The following is a 19,876-nucleotide window of genomic DNA, read 5'->3' as shown; positions in this document are numbered from 1 at the left end:
GCACCAACAAACGTGCACGACGTGGGAGGGACAATCATGTGTCACCCGGTGATTGAGCCGCCGCAAGCGCCATAACGAGGCGAGGGGAAGGGAACTAGTTGCACGGCAGGAAATGTTCCGACTGTTACAAATAATGCAGATATTAAGATATTTTACAACCCTCGAAAACTTCGCGACTGGACCGTCCTCGCCGTCTTCACGACCTCAAACTGAACTGATACCAGGCCCAGGCAGCGCGGTCGCCATGGCCATCACCCGAGACAGGAGTGCACCCGACACGCACGCACGCAGCAGCTGTTGCCGTCTCGTTTCGCCTGCAAAGCGCTGTTTAAATCACGCAGCTTGTTTGATCCAAGTCGGGATGAAGCAGTCTGCTCACACGCAATTCTACAGAACAGAAAAGCCGTTCAACGTTGCTGTTGCCGCCTTTTCAGCCACGAGCATTTCTGGTGAAACGAGAATGAAGGAATGTATTCTTCCAGCTGAAGCGTTGTTGCGAATGTTGCCCCTGGAATGAGCTCTGGACATACTGTACACGAGTTTCCGGCGTGCAGCGCACAGCCCTATCTTCAGCGTCTGTCTGCCTGAATTCGGTCGTCATGGTGTCAGCTGAGCTATTCACAATCAAACACGGAGCTCGACGCTGTTCAGAGAGGAGAAACGCTTCGGGCGAAGAACTCGGCCGACCACGATCAGGAGCCGGTGTGAGTGTACAGTAATGGCTGCATAGCAATGTCCAGCATGTCGTTCGAGAGCATGTACGGAGTACAGGTACTTCCACCGGACAAAATTCAGGAAGACAAGCCGAGATCTAATTTTGTTCATGTCTGATATGCATGTAGCTGACATGCTCGGACGAGGGTCTTTGCCTGAGTAAAATATCTACGAACATACACGGTACCTACTCCGTACTGTGTAAGCTGAGGCCGAGTTGAACAGGCTTGATTGGGCAGGCACACTTTTTGCCCTGGCATGAAGATCGGCATCAGCGTTCGCTTGCGGAACGGGGGCTCGGGCGCCGGCACCGCTGGTATCACACAAGATGGTTATCGGGCGTGCCTAACGGCTTGACTGGGGGCCACAGAGAAACCTCAAGCTACCTGATGCAGTCACAGTCTGAGTAATTACCTGCCTAGGTATCAATGTACCTAAGGTAGGTAGTAGTCCAGTTCACTCTCACTGAGGCGGGCTACCTCCGCAAACTTTTTGTCATGCTCTCACTCTCCGCTCACCAGGTGCTCACCACGTGCTCACCACGTGCTCACCACGTGCTCACGATACTGTGTTTTGTGATGCTCACTTCCCTTGATCGATGGCTCCAACCCGGCCATGCAAGCATGAAAAGAACCCATGATCTGCTTGCTCCCATACAGACGCGCCGCCCGTCTTGACTTGATCCGCTATTTACGATGATCCAGGGTTTCCGTCCGCACAGCGTGATCGGCTCACTGAGCCGCCTCTCCACCACTCAACCCTCCCGAGTCTCGGTCGTCGCCTTTGCATCCCTCATTGGCTTTCTCCTCTTATTGATCGGTTACCACAACTCCTCTACGTATGTCACGACATGGTCGTCTGCGGTCTCGGCCTCGGCCTCGGATCGAGGTACGATCAGCCCTGCGCGGCAAAAGTCCCTTGATGCGATCCAGAACACAACGCTAGGGGTAAGGCTCTTCACCCATTGATCATTGACCATTGATCATTGCTCTTTGCTTGCTCACCCCACCCGCCTACACACACATATCCATCACCGAATGTGTGGGGACCGACTGACGCTGTGCTTTGTGCGTCGACGCATAGTTTGAAAAGATCTTGGCCATCAATCTCCCCGAGCGGACCGACTACAGGGACGGACTGACCCTCGCCGGGGCTGTCTCGAACATCAAAGTCGAATTCATAGACGGTGTGCATGGAGACACGGTCCTCGACAAAGTCATCCCGCCCAAGCATGTCGACAACCCTGAAGCGGCACTAAGGGGAAGTTGGCGTGCCCATGTCAATGCTCTCAGAAGGTCTCTCTCTCTCTCCACTCCTTCCTCTTCTTCTCCAAGAAAAACCCCCCCAAACTCCTAACCCGAGACGGTAAACTGGGTGTGCTAACCTCTCACCAGCGTGGTCGAGCATAACTGGACGACGGCGCTGATCTTCGAAGCCGACGTCGACTGGGACGTGCGGGTGAGGGATGTGCTGACAAACGTGGCGCTGGGATCTGAGGCCCTGCTCTCCCTCTCCGCGCGAGGAGTCGAAGACCAACGATTTCAGCTCTCTCGACTCCCGGTACCCGCCGCCGAGGCGCCGCCCGTCTCCCCGTACGGCGATGGCTGGGACCTCCTCTGGCTGGGCCACTGTGGGATGCAGATCCAGGGCGGCTCGAACGTCGTGGTGATCGAAGATGAAGACACCGTCCCCGAGGCGCAGTTCGTGCGGACCTGGGATTCCACTGAGAGGTCGCCCCTGGAAGAGTACCCTGCTCACTCGCGCATCGTGTTCCACACGGACGATTGTGTGTGCTCGATCGGATATGCCGTGACGCAGAGCGGGGCGCGACAGCTGTTGAACAGCCTCGGTCTCCATCGCCTTAATGCCCCCGTGGATATCATGCTGCGGGAGTGGTGCGGAGGGCGGGAAGGGGATGACCCGCACGTTTGCGTAGGCACGCTGCCCACCGTGTTTGCCTCGCATCGGCCGGCGGGATCGACCGCTGGGGACAGCGACATGGGGACGCCCGCCGACGGGTTCAGAGATAGAGGCTTCACGCAGAATATCCGGTGGAGTGTCAGGATGAATATGGATAAGATCGTGCGGGGCGAAACGGACTATGAGGATCAGTTCCCTGATACTGTGAATGAGCTTGTAGACTAAGAGACGGATGTGTAGGTTGCACAGGTTGAGAGCATTTACTCGTACCGGCTAGACAGACAAATGTATTGCGATGTGCTGTTATGGATATTGCCGGGGTGCAATAGGGTGTGGACACACATGGAGTCCGCGTTCGGTAGGTCATCTGCTGGATTGCCCGTGCGGCTGCACCGTCTCAACGATGACAGGGCCACTGGAATGTTGAAGGTCATCCTGGAGGATATTTTCCTGCGACTTGCACTGCGACCCCAACCATCTCGTGTTAGCTGGTACCCCTTCAGGTCCAGCCTGCGTTGTACGCCTGACTGCCATAGAACTTTAGTTCAGTCCACTCGGGGGCTGACGTGCTCGGCCACGCCCTGTATCGATGACGCTGATGTGATATAGAATATCGCGGAGATACATTCTGACTTGGCCAAGAGTGGCGTCGCAGTGTCTAGGACTGGGTTAGACGCTCTCGCGTGCCCTAGATTTTTCCGCCTTTCCCTGCCCTTTGTGCAGGCTGAGGGCATACGAGGTGGCCGCAATTCGTTGTAAAGCGGTGTAGATACCACCCCGCGGCGTTTCCGGGGGCGATGAAGGTTGTCGGGGTGGCCCGGAAAATTTTTAGGCATGTTCATCCGCATCAGCATCAGGTTTCTCCAGCAATCCCTCGCGTTCTCGCCGTCTCTTCTCCTGCCTTGCCATGGGATGCTCCCCGTCCTCTGGAATCTCGCCAGGCTTCAGGCCCAGCGCCCTGCGTAACCGCTCGCTCTCACGTTCCTTGGCCTCGGCCAGCTCGTGCACTTGATAGCTCTTCAGGCCCTTGCCGTCGATCCTCCTGGGGCCTCCTCCGCCTCCCGGCGTCGTGCGTTGCTTCTCTTTCTCCATGTCTTTCGTCAGCGTCTCCCTCAACCGGTCGCACTGCTCGTCAATCTTGTCCTCGTCGACTTGTCCTTCGTCCTCTAGTTTCTCCCGCAGCTCCAGGACTTTGACCTCGATCTCTCGCAGTCGGTCGTGGTTCAAGATCTCTTGATCTGGTTTCCGCACCTTGGGCGCCTTTGCGGAGTCGAGGCTGTAGGGCACGCCGACGCCAGCGGCCCGAGGTTTCAGAAGGGAGAGATTGCGCTGGACGTAGCCTGACGTGCCGGACCCGCGAGGCGTGGAGAGACCGACGTTGGACGACATTCTCGGGGTTGGGCCACGGTATCCTACAATCAGGTCGCGGACGATGGTTAGGTTAGTGTGAGAACTCTACACAGTACTGGGTAGTGACAAACTCCGGCGAAGAAAGCCAGAAGCTTATCGATAGTGGTCACGTGAGTAAATGCGGTCCAGCAATCAGTCAGCAGATTCCATTTCTCCACCATCTCGTCTCCGATCCTCCGTACCGGGTAATTACAGCAGTGCGCCACCACGGTGTACTAACGGTACTTTCCGTAAACACAGGAACTGTTGCTCCGGAACTGGTACTGGGTAGCTCGTACCCGGAGCCAGAGACCGCGGTATGCGTGGCATGACGGAGCCCATGCAAGACCAAGAGCCAATCAAGCATCAGGCGAGACCTTGGTGAATGAGTGCAAAGACGTGCTTTTCGGTGGTGGTCGCCGTGGATGCTTCGAGAAACACGACGCTGTTAGTGCGGCACTGCACCTGTGGCTATTCCCGGCCTGCCTGCAGTCTCCAGGACAGGGCATGACGGCGCCCCTAAGCTTAAGCTCTGGGGGTGCCTCGGTGCCTGTCTGCAGCACGGGCTGTTCGGCCCAATGAGAAGCCTCAGGGAAATATTTTCCTGCCCCCGCGTCCATTTCCGCCGTATATCGGACATATTTTCCGCCCGTGCGATCCACCCACACCATCAACCAACTAACCACGGACCACCGACCTCCCTGCCCCTTGTCATTAAATACGCCCACAGACGTCTGTGAGTTGAGACTTGAACTTCCCTTCCTCCCGTGTCTGCTCATTCCTCAAACTTTGAGTCTCGTTTGTGCTTGGACAGCCTGCGCTCTCCAACACCTTCCGCATGCTCTGCTCTCGAGTAGAGATATACTCGATTTCCCTTAACCTATTTCTTGCCTGCGTTCTGGTCGGGTCCTCTGGCCTCTGACTTCTAGCCTTTGACCTCTGGCCTTTGACCCCTTTCCTTTCATCTTGTACCACATACGTTTGACCTTGTCCTTCTGTTTCGCAGTTCAAAGGTGGAATTATCGAGGACGAGTCAACCACGTTCGCGACAGTTGCTTCTCCTCCAGCATGAGGAGCGATAGGAATGCTGCATCAGCCACTCTCCGGGATCACCGTTCTCCGTCGGGCGCCTTGTCGAACCCGCGGCCTCCATCCTCGGCCTTGCCCTGTGGATGCATTGAGGCCATATTTCCTGGCCATGGGAGTAACCCGTCCGACTTCTGGTCATGTCGTCCCTGCCAGACTTGCTGTTCCATGGTTCCGAGGCTTTGTGTGACGGACTGCAGCCTCTGTTGACCCAGGGTTGGAACGCTGAACTGGTTCACAGATTGTGCAGGCATTTTGCGCCCCTGGGAGCCCATCGGTACCGCAGTTCCGAAAGGCAGAGCGTCCAGACTCGCATACGTCGATCCGTCAATGGAGCCAGCATGTCCACCTCGCAGCATTGTGGGATCGATCCCGGCGTCCATGCCATCCTGGAGCTCCTGACCGAGGCCATCTGGCAGGCTGTCAGCTAAACCATCGGGAAGACCATCCGCCATGCTATCAGAAAAGCCCTCCGATACACCGTCTTCTTCTCCATCCACCTCCATCATTGAAGTGTTATGCCTCCCCAGCCCTACATCCAGCATTCTCTCCCCGAACACATGTCTATCGTCGCTGGTTGTGGATAAAGGCGTCATCGTGGACGGAGTGGTCAAGTTCTGTGACGAGACTGGTGGCTGTGGCCGGATATCCGGAGGGTGATATGATCTTGGGAGAAGCAGTTGCGTTTGTGTATCCATCATTGATTCTGACCGGGATCCACTAGGGCGTTGATTGTCGACTCGAGGCGGACTCAGGCCTAGCCCTCGGAGAATGGCATCAGTCGATACGCGACCGCTACTTTCATCGGGGACGACCCCGGGAAAACCAGTTCCTTCTCGACAAGCCCAATAGAGTCTCTGCAACGCTTCGTCGATGATGTCTTGCATCCCCCAGTACCTATCGAGCCAACGTCAGATCTTGATCACAGATTACAGGGCATCGAAAGCTTCGATTGCAGCCGAAAACTCGATTTTCTGGGCGAGTTGCTTGGAACACCTACCAATCTCTGGCCTCCCTGCGCCTTCGCGCACTATATTCACAGGTACTGTCACTTAAAGTGCAGGTTGAACAAGGAACGTTGCCGTCGCACTGCGCGGAAGGTCAGCACATCCGATTTTGTCGAGTCCCACCAACGCCTGTTACCGAGGGTGAGATTTACCTTGCTCTTCTTGACCTTGCACCGATCGCATGCCCTTCCTATCCTCATGCGAGACTTTGGCGGCTCAGTGACACCGGGCCTCAGAGGCGGCCGACCCTCCTGACTCTCTTTGCGGTTGGGCATTTCGCCGTCGGTTCGACAGATGCCTGCGTCACGTCGAGACCGTGGTTTCCGGATCCGGGGACACGGACGAAGAGGTGCGCTGCGTGGCTGGCCTACCGAGGATTCAAATGTACAGCTCTACGCGGCAACTGGAGACCACAAGGTTGAGTATATTCGTTCATACTTCGAACTCAGCTCGCGCACTGTTTCTGCCAGGCCCGCCGCGGCGAGGTCGCGTTTGGTAATGTGTTCGGTCGTCCGAGAAAGGCGGTACGTCCTCGAATTTCTCTGGCACGCCTCGTCATAGGCAGTGAAAATTATCCGCGGGAATTCCCCAGTTCATGGGATGAAACGCGAAACGTGAAGTGGCAATATTGAGGCCGTTTGTGCCAAAATTAAGGTTAAAAAGAGAATCGGGGCAAATGCCGTTCGATATGCAGCCACGAATGATACATCCGCTGAGATCGGAGCGTCCCAATCGGCTAATGGGGCGAGTGGCGCATTCAGCACCGAAGGCGGTGTCTGCTCCCAGGCCGCGGTACGACAGCTGTGGCTTGCCCACATGCAATCGCTCCGGTCCACGTAGCTCGTATCGTGAAGTATGGCGAAATCTCTGGAAATCCCTGGAAACGTCTTGAGGCGGCGGGTTTCGAGATCCGCGAACGAGAATCGTCTGGAACTACGCTTCCCGGAAATACCCAGAAGACGGCCAGCCAATTGTGTGCGAGGGGAAAATTGCTCCTTCGCCCGGCACTGGTCGCCACGTGACGGTCAGTCCCCCAGCAACTCTTCCGCCGTACACAATACGAAAAGTAGGAGCTGCCGTGTCCATGCACCGTATGGTCGGGGCGGTGGGCTTCAAGCGATCCAGCGACCATGACACATGAATACCCAAGGATGCTGGCGGCAGCTGCACTGGATGCAGCGACCTGTGCACATGCGTTGGGGGTTGACCGCCCGGGACTGGGCCGGAGCGAGCATCCGACGCTCATCATCAGAGGCGCTCACTACGTCCCACCTCGCCTGGATGTTTTATCCAGAAGGCCTTTCCGGCAGGCATATCGTACGAGGTACTTACTTGGTGCTCAGGGACGAGGGTGTCCGTCCTCTACAGGGTACCAAAAGTATTTCTAAGCGCTGGACCGTGGGCTCTTCGTTCTGCCGACTTCGTGCGGTTCCGAGTCCATGTACGGAGAACGAGCCTTTGCCTCGAGAGCAGTCCTTGGCAGGTCACGACCCTTCTCGACCCCTCCTTCGTTCAGAGTAGCCCCGATCCAGACCCTCCTGAAAATTCTAGGCCTTCCTTCGCACGATCGCCCTTAAACCCGACGATCGCAGCTCTCGATTCCCTTCGACTGCTCCTCATGTTTTACACACGGCCTGCGCAGTTACCACCGTATGCTCGATGAGGCCGCGACGATCGTCTGAGATGCGATCCTTTCCGCCTCAATAGCATCACCTCCTCAGTCTGCATTTTGACAAATATCTCTCAGCAACGCGTCTGACTTTGTTCATTCGAAGCCTCTAAGCTGTTGGAAGCAAGATCGTCGCTGGTTTCACTCTCGCTTTCCACTGCCCGTTCAGGCCCGTGCTCTGTCGTTCAGGCCCCACAAGCCACTGCGCCAAATTTCTCTACATAGGATGGCAGATGCCGACGGCTTTGGACGTCTGCGTCCTTCCGCTCCACCTCCGGATGTCCATCCCTCTTTCTAATTGTCGCATTCCGGATCGGCACACCCTAGTAACACGTCGGGAGCAGCAATGGCAGAATATGCAGTGTACGAGGTAGGTACTGTCTAGACAAGGGAGCAAGATGCTCGCGTTCAAACAATGCCGATCCTGCGGAGATACCTCGAGACCGCAAAGGTACCTCGTATTCCACCGCCAAAGCCCACTCCTCCTTTCCGGACGGCCACAATCGGACGGTTTGGTGGCGGATTGAACCGCTGACAGTCCTGTTGTCCCAGTTTGCCACTCATTCCTGGACGCCGCCAGAATGCTGTCATCCTAATGCGGGACTACGATTCGATTTTGGGAAAAGCGAGGACCGACACAAGCAAAATCGATAATGAGATGAGCAGTGAGAGACACAAACGTGCTGGGACATGACGCGATTATCTCCGTCACTCCGGTTTGTCTACAGCTTTCAACTGAACCTACCAGGACATAATTCGGCTGTCCAAATTCGCTGCCTGACATCGATGGTACAGACCGTTGACTGTTTCTTGTCCCTGTCTCTGTGCTCATCCCTAGCATCGAGCAAGAACGAGGATCATGGTATTACCACGAGAACGAGGACTATGGCTTTATTGGTATACCAGTACACCGCAGGCGGCAAGTAGTCGTGAATGATAAATGTGTTTTATACGAAGGTGAAGGCGAAGGTGAAGGCGAATGTTACAAGGCGAGGTAGAGGTGATAGTAAGTGTAGGTGTAAACGTCAATATGATGTGAGATGTGGCTGACAGTAAGCGTGAGAGTTGGCGTCCAGAGTACGAGGTAGGTACTCTGTATGGGTGAGTGTAACTGGAAGGTACAGTACGGTAACGGCAACTGAAGAGAAAGGCAAATACATCCTCATCGAAACAGGTACCTAGGTAGGTACAAGGTACGATAAGTAAACCTTCAAATTGCCGAAAGCGGTAGGATATGAGGTACTTTACTCACAGAGAACTTACCTGCCTACTGTACTGCCTTCGACCAGATCCCTATAAGGCGGGGGATATACAACACTTTGTACGGAGAACTGAGGAGGTACTGGGCACTGTGTAGATACGGAGCAGAGTACCTACCTACCTAGTTACCTAGGTAGTTTTCAGCCTCGTCCTCAGCCTCAGCCTCATCCGGCCTCAGCCTTGGACAACACTTTTTTTAGAATACTCGTTGAACCGCCAACAGAGTCATCCCCTCTCGTCCAAGCTGTACTCAGTACTCATACTACGCTGAACTAGTACCGTGGTGCTACTCGGTACTACTTATACTAGGTACCATACTCTACACCACCAAGAAGCACGCCGTGGCCCTATGAATCCCACATGCCTTCGCCCAGACCCAGCAAGGCATCCTGCAAGCCCTTCCTCGCGCGCACGCTCTCCTCGCGGTCCTCGCCGCGCAGTTTGGCGCTAAAGCACAGCTCGACCAGCGTCCTGAGTTCGTCGTACGTGTACCCGACATCCCGGTTGGAGGCCTTGCACTCGCGCACGAACGCCAGCACGCTGTCCGCGCCCGTGAGGAAGAGGTCAAAGTACCGGCTCGACAGCTTGAGGAGGCCATCGTCTTCATCCGAGTCTGGATCGCGGCCTGCGCGGTCTTGCTCGGCTGTCTTCATCGTCGTCGCGTCCGATACGATGCCGAGCCCGCCGGCTGCCTGGAGATCTCGGGGCGTGGCTTCGCCGGCCCAGCTCGCGCGTCTGGCGGGTGCCGTGTTCGCCAGGATGGCCCGCAAGTTCTGCTGGACGACCATGGCGTCGATGCGGATCCTCTCGGCACCGTGCTCGTTCATGACGCCGATGCTGTCGGCCGCCACGACGAGGTATCGGTCCACGAGATGGGAGAGGCCACGGAGGATAAAGTTCCGCTCCTTGGGCGGGAGGTACGTCGCAATGTTGGAGTCGAAGGCGATGAGGTCGTTGTTGAGTTCGAGGATGAGGGGCGAGGCAGACGACGGGGGCACCGATAACACGTAGGGATATAATCCCGAGTCCAGGGCTGGGGCCGTCGCGGCGGCGGCCGAGTCGCGAGTATCGCTCGCTGAGACGGGACTACCCATTCCATCTGGTCCGCGTAATGTGCGAGCGAGCTGGTGGATGATCCCGCACCGGATATCGACGTGCAGGGTGAGCAGGCTTGTTTGCGCTAGCGTGCGGAAGGCCTGCACGGTCTGGTCGAATGCAATGACCGTCTCGCTGCCGAGTGGTAGGTACACCGGCAGTGGCGTGCCGGGATTGGAGTGCCTTTTGGTGCCTGGCGCGTTGAGCGTTGTGATCAGCGTCCATCGACGGATACCTTTCGCTTGAGAAGGCCGGCGTGTGTCGACCAAGCCGAAGTGCGTGCTGTTCTCGACGTGGCGGACCTGGTCCAGCGCAGAGGCGAGCCATTGCATACTGTTGTAGAGGAGCGACAGTTGATGGACCGATTTGGGGTCGGAGATGATGTCGTACGCCGACAGGGGAGCAGCTTTGGTAGCGGCGAGGAGGGCTTGAACTTCTTTCGCCGTGAGATCCGACTTGGAAGCTCCGTCACCGCCGGATTTATGGTACGTCAGCAACTCTAATGCTGCGTCGTGCACTTCGCCCGAGGATGCGAACGACGCGGCTGCTTTCATTGAGAGCGTACTGCCGTTTTGAGGCGACTCGGGATTGGCGACGCGACTCACGAGCGCTTTGTAGAAGCCATGACACTTGTCGTAGTAGACGATCAATTGGTCAATGATGACCTGAGTGAACATTTGATCCTGGGGGATGGTGCATAGCATGGCCGAAAACGCGCGAACCAAGGCCATGAATGAAGCGGTCCCCTTGAAGATCGGATGGAGTGCGTGTTTCGACCACTGCACGTCTTCTGAGAATGCTTCTAGGTCAATCATAGCTTGGGCGCAAAGCTCTGTGACGGCTTCTTCAAGTTGTGGATGGAAGACGTTGATCAGGAAGTCGTCGAGGAAAGATGTCAGTGTGCTCATGGGGATATGCGCTGTCGTGGGGACAATGTCCTTGAGGCGCTGTAGGAACGTCAAGGACGGAGGGAGGAGCGTCGTCATGTTGAAGACTCCTGGCTCGATCAACAGCTTGTGCCCAGCGACGGTGTTGTCCTGTCCACCACGATCCGAAACCAGATCCGTGCCATCTCGTGCTCGACCTTTGCCCACCAAGCCAGGCACTGAGCTCTTGAGAATCTCATTCAGCTCGTCCTCCTCGGCTTTCATGGACTCAGATTTCTGGTCTATTTCGGAGAGCTTAAACATCTTCTTGTTCTTGTCGCGCTGAGGCCGCGCAAACACGTCGTTGGTGGCTGTTGAGTTCAACCCAGACCGCGCCATGTTCTCGCCATCAGTTGCGAGGTAGTCATGTAGTATCGATCGCATTTCCATCTGGTACAGTTTCCACAGCTCCTTGAAACCCGTGGTGTAGGTCTCGGGCTTCGCTACCTTCTCTCGAAGTGCGATACCTCCAATGACTTCGTGGAGTACTCGGTGACTCTCGGCGATGGCCTCGAATTTGGAGTACAACGTCCAGAGAAAGTCGGACAGAACTTGAGCTCTGCCGTCGTTTGTGTGAAGCGAAAGGGTTTTCCGACTTGTTCTGTTGAGGTGGCCTCTCCGGTGACCAGGATACTTCGCGTCAATGTCGTGGTTCGTCTTCTCCACGACTTTGTACAGTTCCATAGGCATTCTTTGCTCGATCCTCGAAACAGCCTCATCCAGCTGGCCGAGCTTGTTCAGGGACTCCAGAATCATATGAACGTAGTAGAACGTGTCAGCTTCCGGGTTCTTGGTCGGGTCTTCGACCATGGGAGAGGCAAGGTCCACGTTGTTCAGGTAATGGCTGAACGGTCGATCCCACGCATTCACCCCGGAGCTTAACATGGTGTCTTTGGGATCTCTATCCTCGCCGTTGGCTTTCTTGCCCTTCCATCGGTCTTTGCAGTAGGGGCTTCTCAGGTACAGATGATCGTGCAACTCCTCAATGAGTATGTCCAGCAACGTGCTTTCCTGGTTGGCGAAATAGCTTCGCAGATCAGCAATGGCGCCGATGCCGTCGAATTCGGTCTTGGTGATGTTCTTGAGACTGTCCATCAGGAGATCTACGGCTCCGAGGAATTTCTTTTCGCTTATCTTCTCTTCCAGCTTGCCAGGGAGAGCTTTGAATGATTCGATAGTGGTCAGAGTTGCGAGCATGTCGTCGAGCTCACCACTTTGCTCGGCCAGTGACTTCACTTCAGGCCGCGCACTCAGCATGCCGTCTTTGACATTCATCAAGCCCAACTTCAGCTGCCTTACACGACTCTGGCTCTCGTTGATGGCATTCTGGATCTTGTGATATGTTCCGACAGCGCTGTTGAAGTCGGCGTAGTGTTCGTTCACGACCGACTTCAGGCACTTTTGCAGGTCGGCATGTGTGTTTGAGAAGTCCCCCTCTTTCTCCGCCAGACCGAGAGAGCTAGGATCCATGAGCCTAAGAGCGACCTTGACCGGGACACAATCATCTCCTTCCATGTCCTTCCAGTTTCCTTGGATGTGGCGCATGATTTCTTCCATGCCTTTGGTCGGTCGACGAGGGGAGTAATGCCTGTTGGCATTCTCGGGGGGAGGGTAATTATTTTGCACCGCATACCCGTTCGTGGGCGTCTGTTCGTTCAGCCTGGGGAGACTCGGTTTTGCGGGCATGGTTGACGGCGGCGGCATTTGAGCTCGCTCTCGGAACTCCCTTCTCTCTTGACTCCTGCTCTCATTGTAGGCTCTCTGATTCTCGTTGTAGGCTCGGTCTCGTCCCCGAAACGACGGCGGCGTTTGCTGCCTCTGGTCGTAGTCTTGGGGCTCTCTTTCTCTCCCGTGGCCATAGTCGTTCCGCGGCGGAGGAGCGGCATCAGCGTATCTGGGCCGCGGTAATCCCCCATAGGCTCCCATGGGAGGACCTCCCCCCGATCCAGCCCTCGACGAGGGCATCGGGCTGGCGCCATCTATATCGCGTGTGTCGTACGGATTCGACCTGCGCCTGCGCTCATGAGAGCCGAAACTGTTGACGGACGCCGAGGACGCATTGTTCTGCGGGTTCACATAAGGGTCGGCGAAGCGACTACCGGCTACTGTGTTCGAGGTGCCGGTTGGTGCATAGGGGTTTGTCTCGTTGCTGGGACGGTATCCTCCTTGCCCACCGCTGACGGCATAGGGATTGTTACCGCTCATGCTGTCGGGAATCACGGAGACGCGGCCCGGAGACTGGCATTTTCCACCAGATCGGAGAGACAAAGAACGCCCGACCAGCCGAGAGCGAGTGCAATTGTGGCATATGAGACAGGAAGACCGCAGTGAGACGCGAGGTGCAAGATGCAAGATGCAAGATGCTAGACGTGGTGACAAGCCACCGAGTCGAGGCTCCGCGCCTCCAACTGCGCCGCGACTCTCCGCTTACTATTGTATGAGGCCACTCGAGCCACTGTAACTATTGTGTAGTGAGCACCGACTGGGCATATGGGTATCTAATAGTCATTCATGTGCGGATCTTTCGTCCTTTTACGTCTTCGTGAGCATCTGGTCCTATCTTCCCGTGCCATCCCAAGACTGCTGGTGTCCATGGTCAGGCGATGTATCCAAAGCCACTTCCCCGACACGCAATCCAAAAGTCCCTAACTACCTCGTTTGTCTTGCGAGCTCCTCGCAATGCCTCTACCTGGGAGACAAACCGGTTTCGTTGTTCTAACGTCGTAGCCCGGAGAGCTTTTTGGTTCATCACCCCGGCTTCCTGCTTGACTGCTGCCCTGAAGACTGCCTTTGTGAGCATGGGTTGCTTCTGCACGTATCGTTTCAGCGTCTCTGACAAGCTGTCGAGTTCAGACCGAGCACATTCTCCGCCCAGTAGTCGCAGCAGCAGTGACAGGATGCGAGGACCAAATCGATCCAGGACAGTCCCCACTCGTACGCTTGCATCGCCGTGAAGTCGCATCTCAGGCCCGCTGAAGTCGGCAAATGCGGCGAAGAATGCCGCTGCCGATCGTCGTGGCAGCGTGTCAGAGTCTGCCATCACCATCAATCCCAGCTCCATGGCTACGGCGACCGTCTCTTGACAGTCTTGAGTTTCGAACCATACATTTCCCCACTTACCAAAGCAGCGCCCCAAGAAATCAAGCGACGCAGAAGGAAAATTGCTATTCGACACCTGTGCAGTCTGCCGGTGGACGGAGAGGATATGCTGCTGATGGGAGACCACGGCATACAACACCGCCCTCACACTGGGGTGTATGTTCTCGGGACTCACCGAGGCCAGGTAGCTAGTGGCACACGCCATCGCGTTGTCGATGCTCGGATTTTCGACACTGATAAATCCCATGATCAAGTCAAGCCCGACCGAATCCGCGAACTTGAACGGCGACGGGTGCGTCTCGGTAAACCCTGATCTGATGAAGTCACAGCACGCATCGACGAAGACATGATCAATATTGGACTGAACCTTTTGTAGTGTGGCATGGTAAATGCCCAGAGCCTGCTGTTGCACATGGGCACCAGGGCCTTGCGTCCAGAACTCCGATGTGTCCGTGCTCGGTGCCTCCAAGTCCACTGGGACATCTGCAGGCGATCGCAAGCCTTTGCCGATCGAGGCCAAGGTTTGTACAACATCTGTGCAAACTCTCATCGTCCTGTCTTTGTCTGCGGTGCTATCGTCCGCGCTTCTCAGGGCCTGCCCGACGGTAGCCAGAAGTTGAGTAAGCGGCTGCATTTTCGCTTCATCTCCAGGAAGCGCCTGAATGATCGCTGCAACAGCCGCAAAGATTCGGTGTCTCTCTGCCTCGGCAATATCTCCTATTGAGCCCAGGGATCCCATGAATTGGGGCAGTCCTTCTCTGAGTATTACTCGATGCGAGTCGCAGAGCTTGAATATTGCACGTGAAGCCGCAGTCGTGGACGCTTGGAGGTGTAGCGAAGAGAAGAGGAAATTGAGGATTGGGACCAGCCGGTCGGAATGCCGTTCGAGGTAAGTGACGTTCTCGGCGATGAAGTTGATCCCTGTCTGCAACGCTCGATCTGGAACATTAGTAGACTGAAGCAGGTGGCTCCAAGCAGGGCTGCCTAGTACGGTAGTGATCAGAAGGTCGTACGTGTCTGTCTCTGAGGATATGCAATCAAACAACGCGATTAGCCCGAACGTGCTGGCTTCAAAGGTGCTCCAATCTGGTGGTGTCGCCTGTTGAATGACCGTCTTTACAACTTCCTCGATCAATGCATTCCCCAGTATGGTGAAAGCTGACTGGAGGAAGTCGTGCACGTCGTAGCGAAAATCGCGAAACCTTGCTCGATCATCCGCATCCCAATCTTGGGTCTCACTGGACATTTGTTCCGGAGGGATTTTGATCTTCAGAAGACAGGCCTCGCAGGCGTCCGCTGTCAATGTTTTCAGGAACTCCATAGCCGGATCATTCACATCTTCCCAGTCCGTGGATCCCTCGGATATCTCGGTGATTCTCTGGAGGACAATGTGGCAGACCGGGTCTTCTATGACGGCCACCCCGTCACAGCGAAGGAGCCGTCCCATGATTCGCACTATCTCTGCCAACCCCTGATCATGTAAATAGTCAGGCTTGGTGGTGTCAGCACGATTCATGATCGACTCCAAGAAATCGACAAAGAGCATTGCGTCAGGAACGAAGTCGCCCCGTACAAGCAAAGTCACCATTTCTGCGGCCATTTTGGAGGACACAACGGTGGATGGGAAACCCACAAGTCCTTGCCGTAGAAGCCTCGCTGACGAATGCTCAAGAGAGATTAGCATCTGAAGGACGCTACCGGTCATTCCCGCCGTTTCCAGATAGTTACTGGCGGTAGAGAGGCAATGGATTGCGAGATCCTCGAGTCTTCGGGTCTCCGTACCGTTGGCATATCTGATCATGTTGGTCCAGTATGGTATTGCTGGCACGGCCAGGTGTAAGACTTCGACAGCTCTACCATCTTTTGACTCTGCCTCGACCTGGCGGTGATCGGGGCCATTCGCTAACACTGTAACCTGGGACTCTGGGGCAAATGCCGTAGAGTATCTCAAGAGCTGTAACGCGTCAAGACTATTAGCAGCCACACGACTGTTGATCTTGCCGTCGTCCATTGTACTTGAGGAGTGATTGCTCAGATCCTCGGCGATTACCGTGGCGAGCAGCAGGACCCCTTTGAGCTGATGGGCAGACAGGGGGTTGGGTCCAGCAAGCAATTGCTCGACTTCCGGTAAGCCTTCTTCAGGAACATATTGCCTGCCGATCATGCAGGCCATGATATGCCTGAGTGGCATTGTCCAACCCGAATCAGGACGCACAAAGAAAGTGACGAGAGTAGAGACGAGCTTTTGCACCACAAAGTTCGAATCTGGGAGGGTGATGAGACGTATGTAGTTGGTCACTAAAGCCTCGAGCAGGTAATTCCTCATCTGCTCATCCCTGCCCACACCATCATTGTCCCTAACCTAGAGTTAGCTGGCTGCGGAGGCCAAGGAAATAGCCACACTTACCAATCAGCATTGATCTTGATGGTCAGCGTCAACGCGCCATAGAAACGTACGGTCGCTTCTCCGTGGTGTAGCAGGTCGAGCCCGAGTTGCCACGCAGACTTCTCCCGCTGCAGTTGCTGGATCTGAGTCTGGATGGCGTTGATCCGCTCAGGAGATGACTGGTTTGCCGGATCATAAAGATCCCTTATCAGGCGCTCCATTGTGCTCAGAAGACAGGCTCAACCAGAACATGTCTGCTCAGTGCGGAGACTCAGAGAGAAAGATCAAGAAAGCCTTCGTTTTAAATGGCCACAGATACCTGTCTTGCGCAGAGCTAGCGCGACTGTGACAATCTTTGCCTTGGAAAAGGCAGTGAGTCCCGACGTCTAAACCCTTGGGTGAAGCCTCATACGCAAAGCCGTCAACAACCGATTGCTGTTTATCACATCTGAACAGCTTGTGGAGTTTGCTATTTGGTTAAGAGGAGTGATCTTGCGGAGCCTGGGATGAGTGGTTTGCCACTGTCGCAGATCTGTGGTAATTTCGATGAATCAAGAACAGAGGACACAAAGAAAGTTGAAAGAAGAGGGTTGTCCACGGCAAGGCTGCGATTCAGCCTCGTCAGAAATTGGGGTGGATGGGTGGATGCCGCTTCCGTCATAGTCAACTTGAATGCCAGGCCATTTAAACAAACAAGTCCGGTAACATGGCACATGTGCTGGCAGTGGCATTGTTAGGGTGATCAATCTTTGCTTCACTTATTCTCTCCTTGAGACTACTTTCGATGCGCTGGTCGTTCTTACGCTTGCCATTCTCGCGACGTCGATATCCCGCCCGCAATCGGGAACTGATATCCAACTGCTCGCCCTTACAATCCGTGCGATCGTTCTCCTTCTCGGGTTCGTTGCAAGCTGCAGACATGGAAAAGGTGGACACAACTAAGCGGTTGGCTCAACTCCGCGAGCTGATGCGCGAGCACAAGCTGGACGTCTACATCGTGCCTTCAGAGGACAGCCACCAGTCGGAATACATTGCTCCGTGCGACGCGCGACGAGCCTATCTCTCTGGCTTCACCGGGTCGGCTGGCACAGCTGTCGTTACCCTGGAGAAAGCAGCCTTGGCCACAGACGGCCGGTATTTCAACCAGGCCTCTAAGCAGCTCGACGACAACTGGCACTTGCTGAAACAGGGTATGGAGGATGTTCCAACTTGGCAGGAATGGTAGGGATGATCTTCGCTTTGACCATGTACAAGGGCTGAAGCTGAGTTAGGACTACAGAGCAAGCAGAAGGCGGCAAGACTGTCGGGGTCGATCCCACCGTTATTACAGCCTCGGATGCTCGCAAGCTCAGCGAGACACTGAAAAAGAAATCACACGCGACCCTGGTCGGAATCTCCGAGAACCTGGTTGACAAGATCTGGACAGACAGGCCACAACGGCCGACGGAAAAGGTCATCGTCCTGGCGGAGAAGTACTCGGGAAAGTCTTATCGAGAGAAGCTCGATGACCTGCGGAAGGACCTCAAGAAGAAGAAAGCCGCCGGCATGGTCGTGTCCATGCTTGATGAGGTCGCCTGGCTGTTCAACCTCCGAGGCAGCGATATCCCCTACAACCCGGTCTTCTTCTCCTACGCCGCCATCACGCCTGACTCCGCCACCATCTACATTGACTCTTCCAAGCTCGGTCCAGAAGTGAAGGAGCACTTGGAAGGCACGGTGACCATCAAACCGTACGATGCGCTCTTTTCCGATCTCACCAGCATCGCCGAAGCCGCTGCCAGTGAATCTCAGGCCAACGGCGCCTCCAAGAAGCCTCACTCTCCCAAGCTATTGTTATCCAACAAGTCCTCGTGGGCACTCTATCTCGGTCTCGGCGGCGAAGACAAGGTTGAGGAGTCGAGGAGCCCCATCGCCGACGCCAAAGCCATCAAGAACGCCACGGAACTGGAAGGAATGCGACAATGTCACATTCGAGACGGCGCCGCCTTGTCCGAATACTTCGCCTGGCTCGAATCCGAACTCCAGGGCGGTGCGTGGATGGACGAAGTCCAAGCCGCAGACAAACTCGAAGAGATACGTTCCAAAGGCCAACACTTTGTCGGCTTGTCATTCGACACCATCTCGTCGACGGGCCCCAACGCTGCCGTCATCCACTACTCGCCCGAACGCGGCAATTGCGCCACCATCGACGTCAACCAGATCTACCTCTGCGACTCGGGCGCCCAGTACCTCGACGGCACCACAGACACCACCCGCACGCTACACTTCGGCACGCCCTCGGAGATGGAAATCAAAGCCTACACATTAGTGCTCAAGGGCGTCATTGCCCTCGACCGGGCCGTCTTCCCCAAAGGCACGACCGGGTTCGCCATCGACGCGTTCGCTCGCCAGCACCTCTGGCGCGAGGGCCTCGACTACCGCCACGGCACGGGCCACGGCGTCGGCTCCTACCTCAACGTGCACGAGGGACCGATCGGCATCGGCACGCGCGCCGCCTACAGCGAAGTCTCGCTGTCCATCGGCAACGTCATCTCCGACGAGCCAGGATACTACGAGGACGGCAACTTCGGCATCCGCATCGAGAACATGATCATGGCGCGCGAAGCCAAGACGAACCACAAGTTCGGGGATAAGCCCTGGATCGGGTTCGAGCATGTGACCATGGTGCCCATGTGCCGGAAGTTGATTGATCCGAAGCTCCTGGACCCCGAGGAGAGGGAGTGGTTGAACAACTACCACGCAGAGGTGTGGGAGAAGACGAGCGGATACTTTGAGGGAGATGAGCGGACGACGAAGTGGTTGAAGAGAGAGACTGCGCCGATTTGATCGGATGTTGGCATGTGGCACTCATCAGAGCCACGGTCCGGCGTGGTCTCGCTGGAAGGCATAGAAAGCCGGCCGATGTGGTGCTTCTTCTGTGGCCCTCCTTTGGCTGTGGCACTTAGGAGATTCCTCAACTTCCGGAATCATTGCGCTGTGCTCAGCATATCAAATGGTCAACAAGATCAGCTCGGGTACGGACATTCTTGGTCTTAGAGCTCATTGACTAAGGATGCGATAGAAATGCATGGGCTAGACTGCTAAGTCCGGGTCGCGGAACCAAGTAAAGATATGCCCAACCGATCGAATCTTGTCGTCCTGCTGCACCTGCACATAGAGTCACTGCCCGTGGTCTCTCGCCAAGGTCTCATTCAATAACGTCGTCCACCATTGCCGCTTGCTGTGAGTCTCCTCCACTTGTGATATAACCTCTTCCTTTCTTCCGGGCTGGGAGGCGTATACCCGGGCCTGTACCTAATCCTGAGCTTATGGCGGGGATGGTATG

General features: G+C 55.7%; 6 protein-coding genes across 6 annotated transcripts; 2 read left to right on the top strand and 4 right to left on the bottom strand.

Annotated features, from left to right (window-relative positions):
* Window positions 1-1,409: 1,409 nt before the first annotated feature.
* Window positions 1,410-2,859, top strand: G647_04753 (uncharacterized protein; the record flags this gene model as incomplete). The annotated part of the gene is made up of 3 exons (XM_008729091.1): window positions 1,410-1,661; window positions 1,798-2,009; window positions 2,109-2,859. 3 exons carry the CDS (start codon window positions 1,410-1,412, stop codon window positions 2,857-2,859), a joined length of 1,215 nt encoding a protein of 404 aa, XP_008727313.1.
* Window positions 2,860-3,462: 603 nt separating this feature from the next.
* G647_04752 (uncharacterized protein) lies at window positions 3,463-4,023 on the bottom strand (the record flags this gene model as incomplete). Its single annotated transcript, XM_008729090.1, has 1 exon — window positions 3,463-4,023. The coding sequence occupies one exon, from the start codon at window positions 4,021-4,023 to the stop codon at window positions 3,463-3,465; it is 561 nt and encodes a 186-aa protein (XP_008727312.1).
* A 1,109-nt stretch (window positions 4,024-5,132) lies between these two features.
* G647_04751 (uncharacterized protein) lies at window positions 5,133-6,391 on the bottom strand (the record flags this gene model as incomplete). Its single annotated transcript, XM_008729089.1, has 4 exons — window positions 5,133-5,521; window positions 5,591-6,006; window positions 6,110-6,198; window positions 6,269-6,391. The coding sequence occupies 4 exons, from the start codon at window positions 6,389-6,391 to the stop codon at window positions 5,133-5,135; spliced, it is 1,017 nt and encodes a 338-aa protein (XP_008727311.1).
* Window positions 6,392-9,392: 3,001 nt separating this feature from the next.
* On the bottom strand, window positions 9,393-13,271 carry G647_04750 (uncharacterized protein; the record flags this gene model as incomplete). The annotated part of the gene is made up of 1 exon (XM_008729088.1): window positions 9,393-13,271. The coding sequence occupies one exon, from the start codon at window positions 13,269-13,271 to the stop codon at window positions 9,393-9,395; it is 3,879 nt and encodes a 1,292-aa protein (XP_008727310.1).
* A 391-nt stretch (window positions 13,272-13,662) lies between these two features.
* G647_04749 (uncharacterized protein) lies at window positions 13,663-16,772 on the bottom strand (the record flags this gene model as incomplete). The annotated part of the gene is made up of 2 exons (XM_008729087.1): window positions 13,663-16,522; window positions 16,573-16,772. The coding sequence occupies 2 exons, from the start codon at window positions 16,770-16,772 to the stop codon at window positions 13,663-13,665; spliced, it is 3,060 nt and encodes a 1,019-aa protein (XP_008727309.1).
* A 563-nt stretch (window positions 16,773-17,335) lies between these two features.
* On the top strand, window positions 17,336-19,377 carry G647_04748 (uncharacterized protein; the record flags this gene model as incomplete). Its single annotated transcript, XM_008729086.1, has 2 exons — window positions 17,336-17,772; window positions 17,823-19,377. The coding sequence occupies 2 exons, from the start codon at window positions 17,336-17,338 to the stop codon at window positions 19,375-19,377; spliced, it is 1,992 nt and encodes a 663-aa protein (XP_008727308.1).
* Between the last annotated feature and the right edge of the window lie 499 nt (window positions 19,378-19,876).

This window comes from Cladophialophora carrionii, assembly GCF_000365165.1.
Source record: "Cladophialophora carrionii CBS 160.54 unplaced genomic scaffold supercont1.4, whole genome shotgun sequence".
NCBI classification, from domain to species: Eukaryota; Fungi; Ascomycota; class Eurotiomycetes; order Chaetothyriales; family Herpotrichiellaceae; genus Cladophialophora; species Cladophialophora carrionii.
The sequence above is the reverse complement of the archived record's forward strand: the minus strand, read 5'-3'. Positions and strand labels throughout refer to the sequence as shown.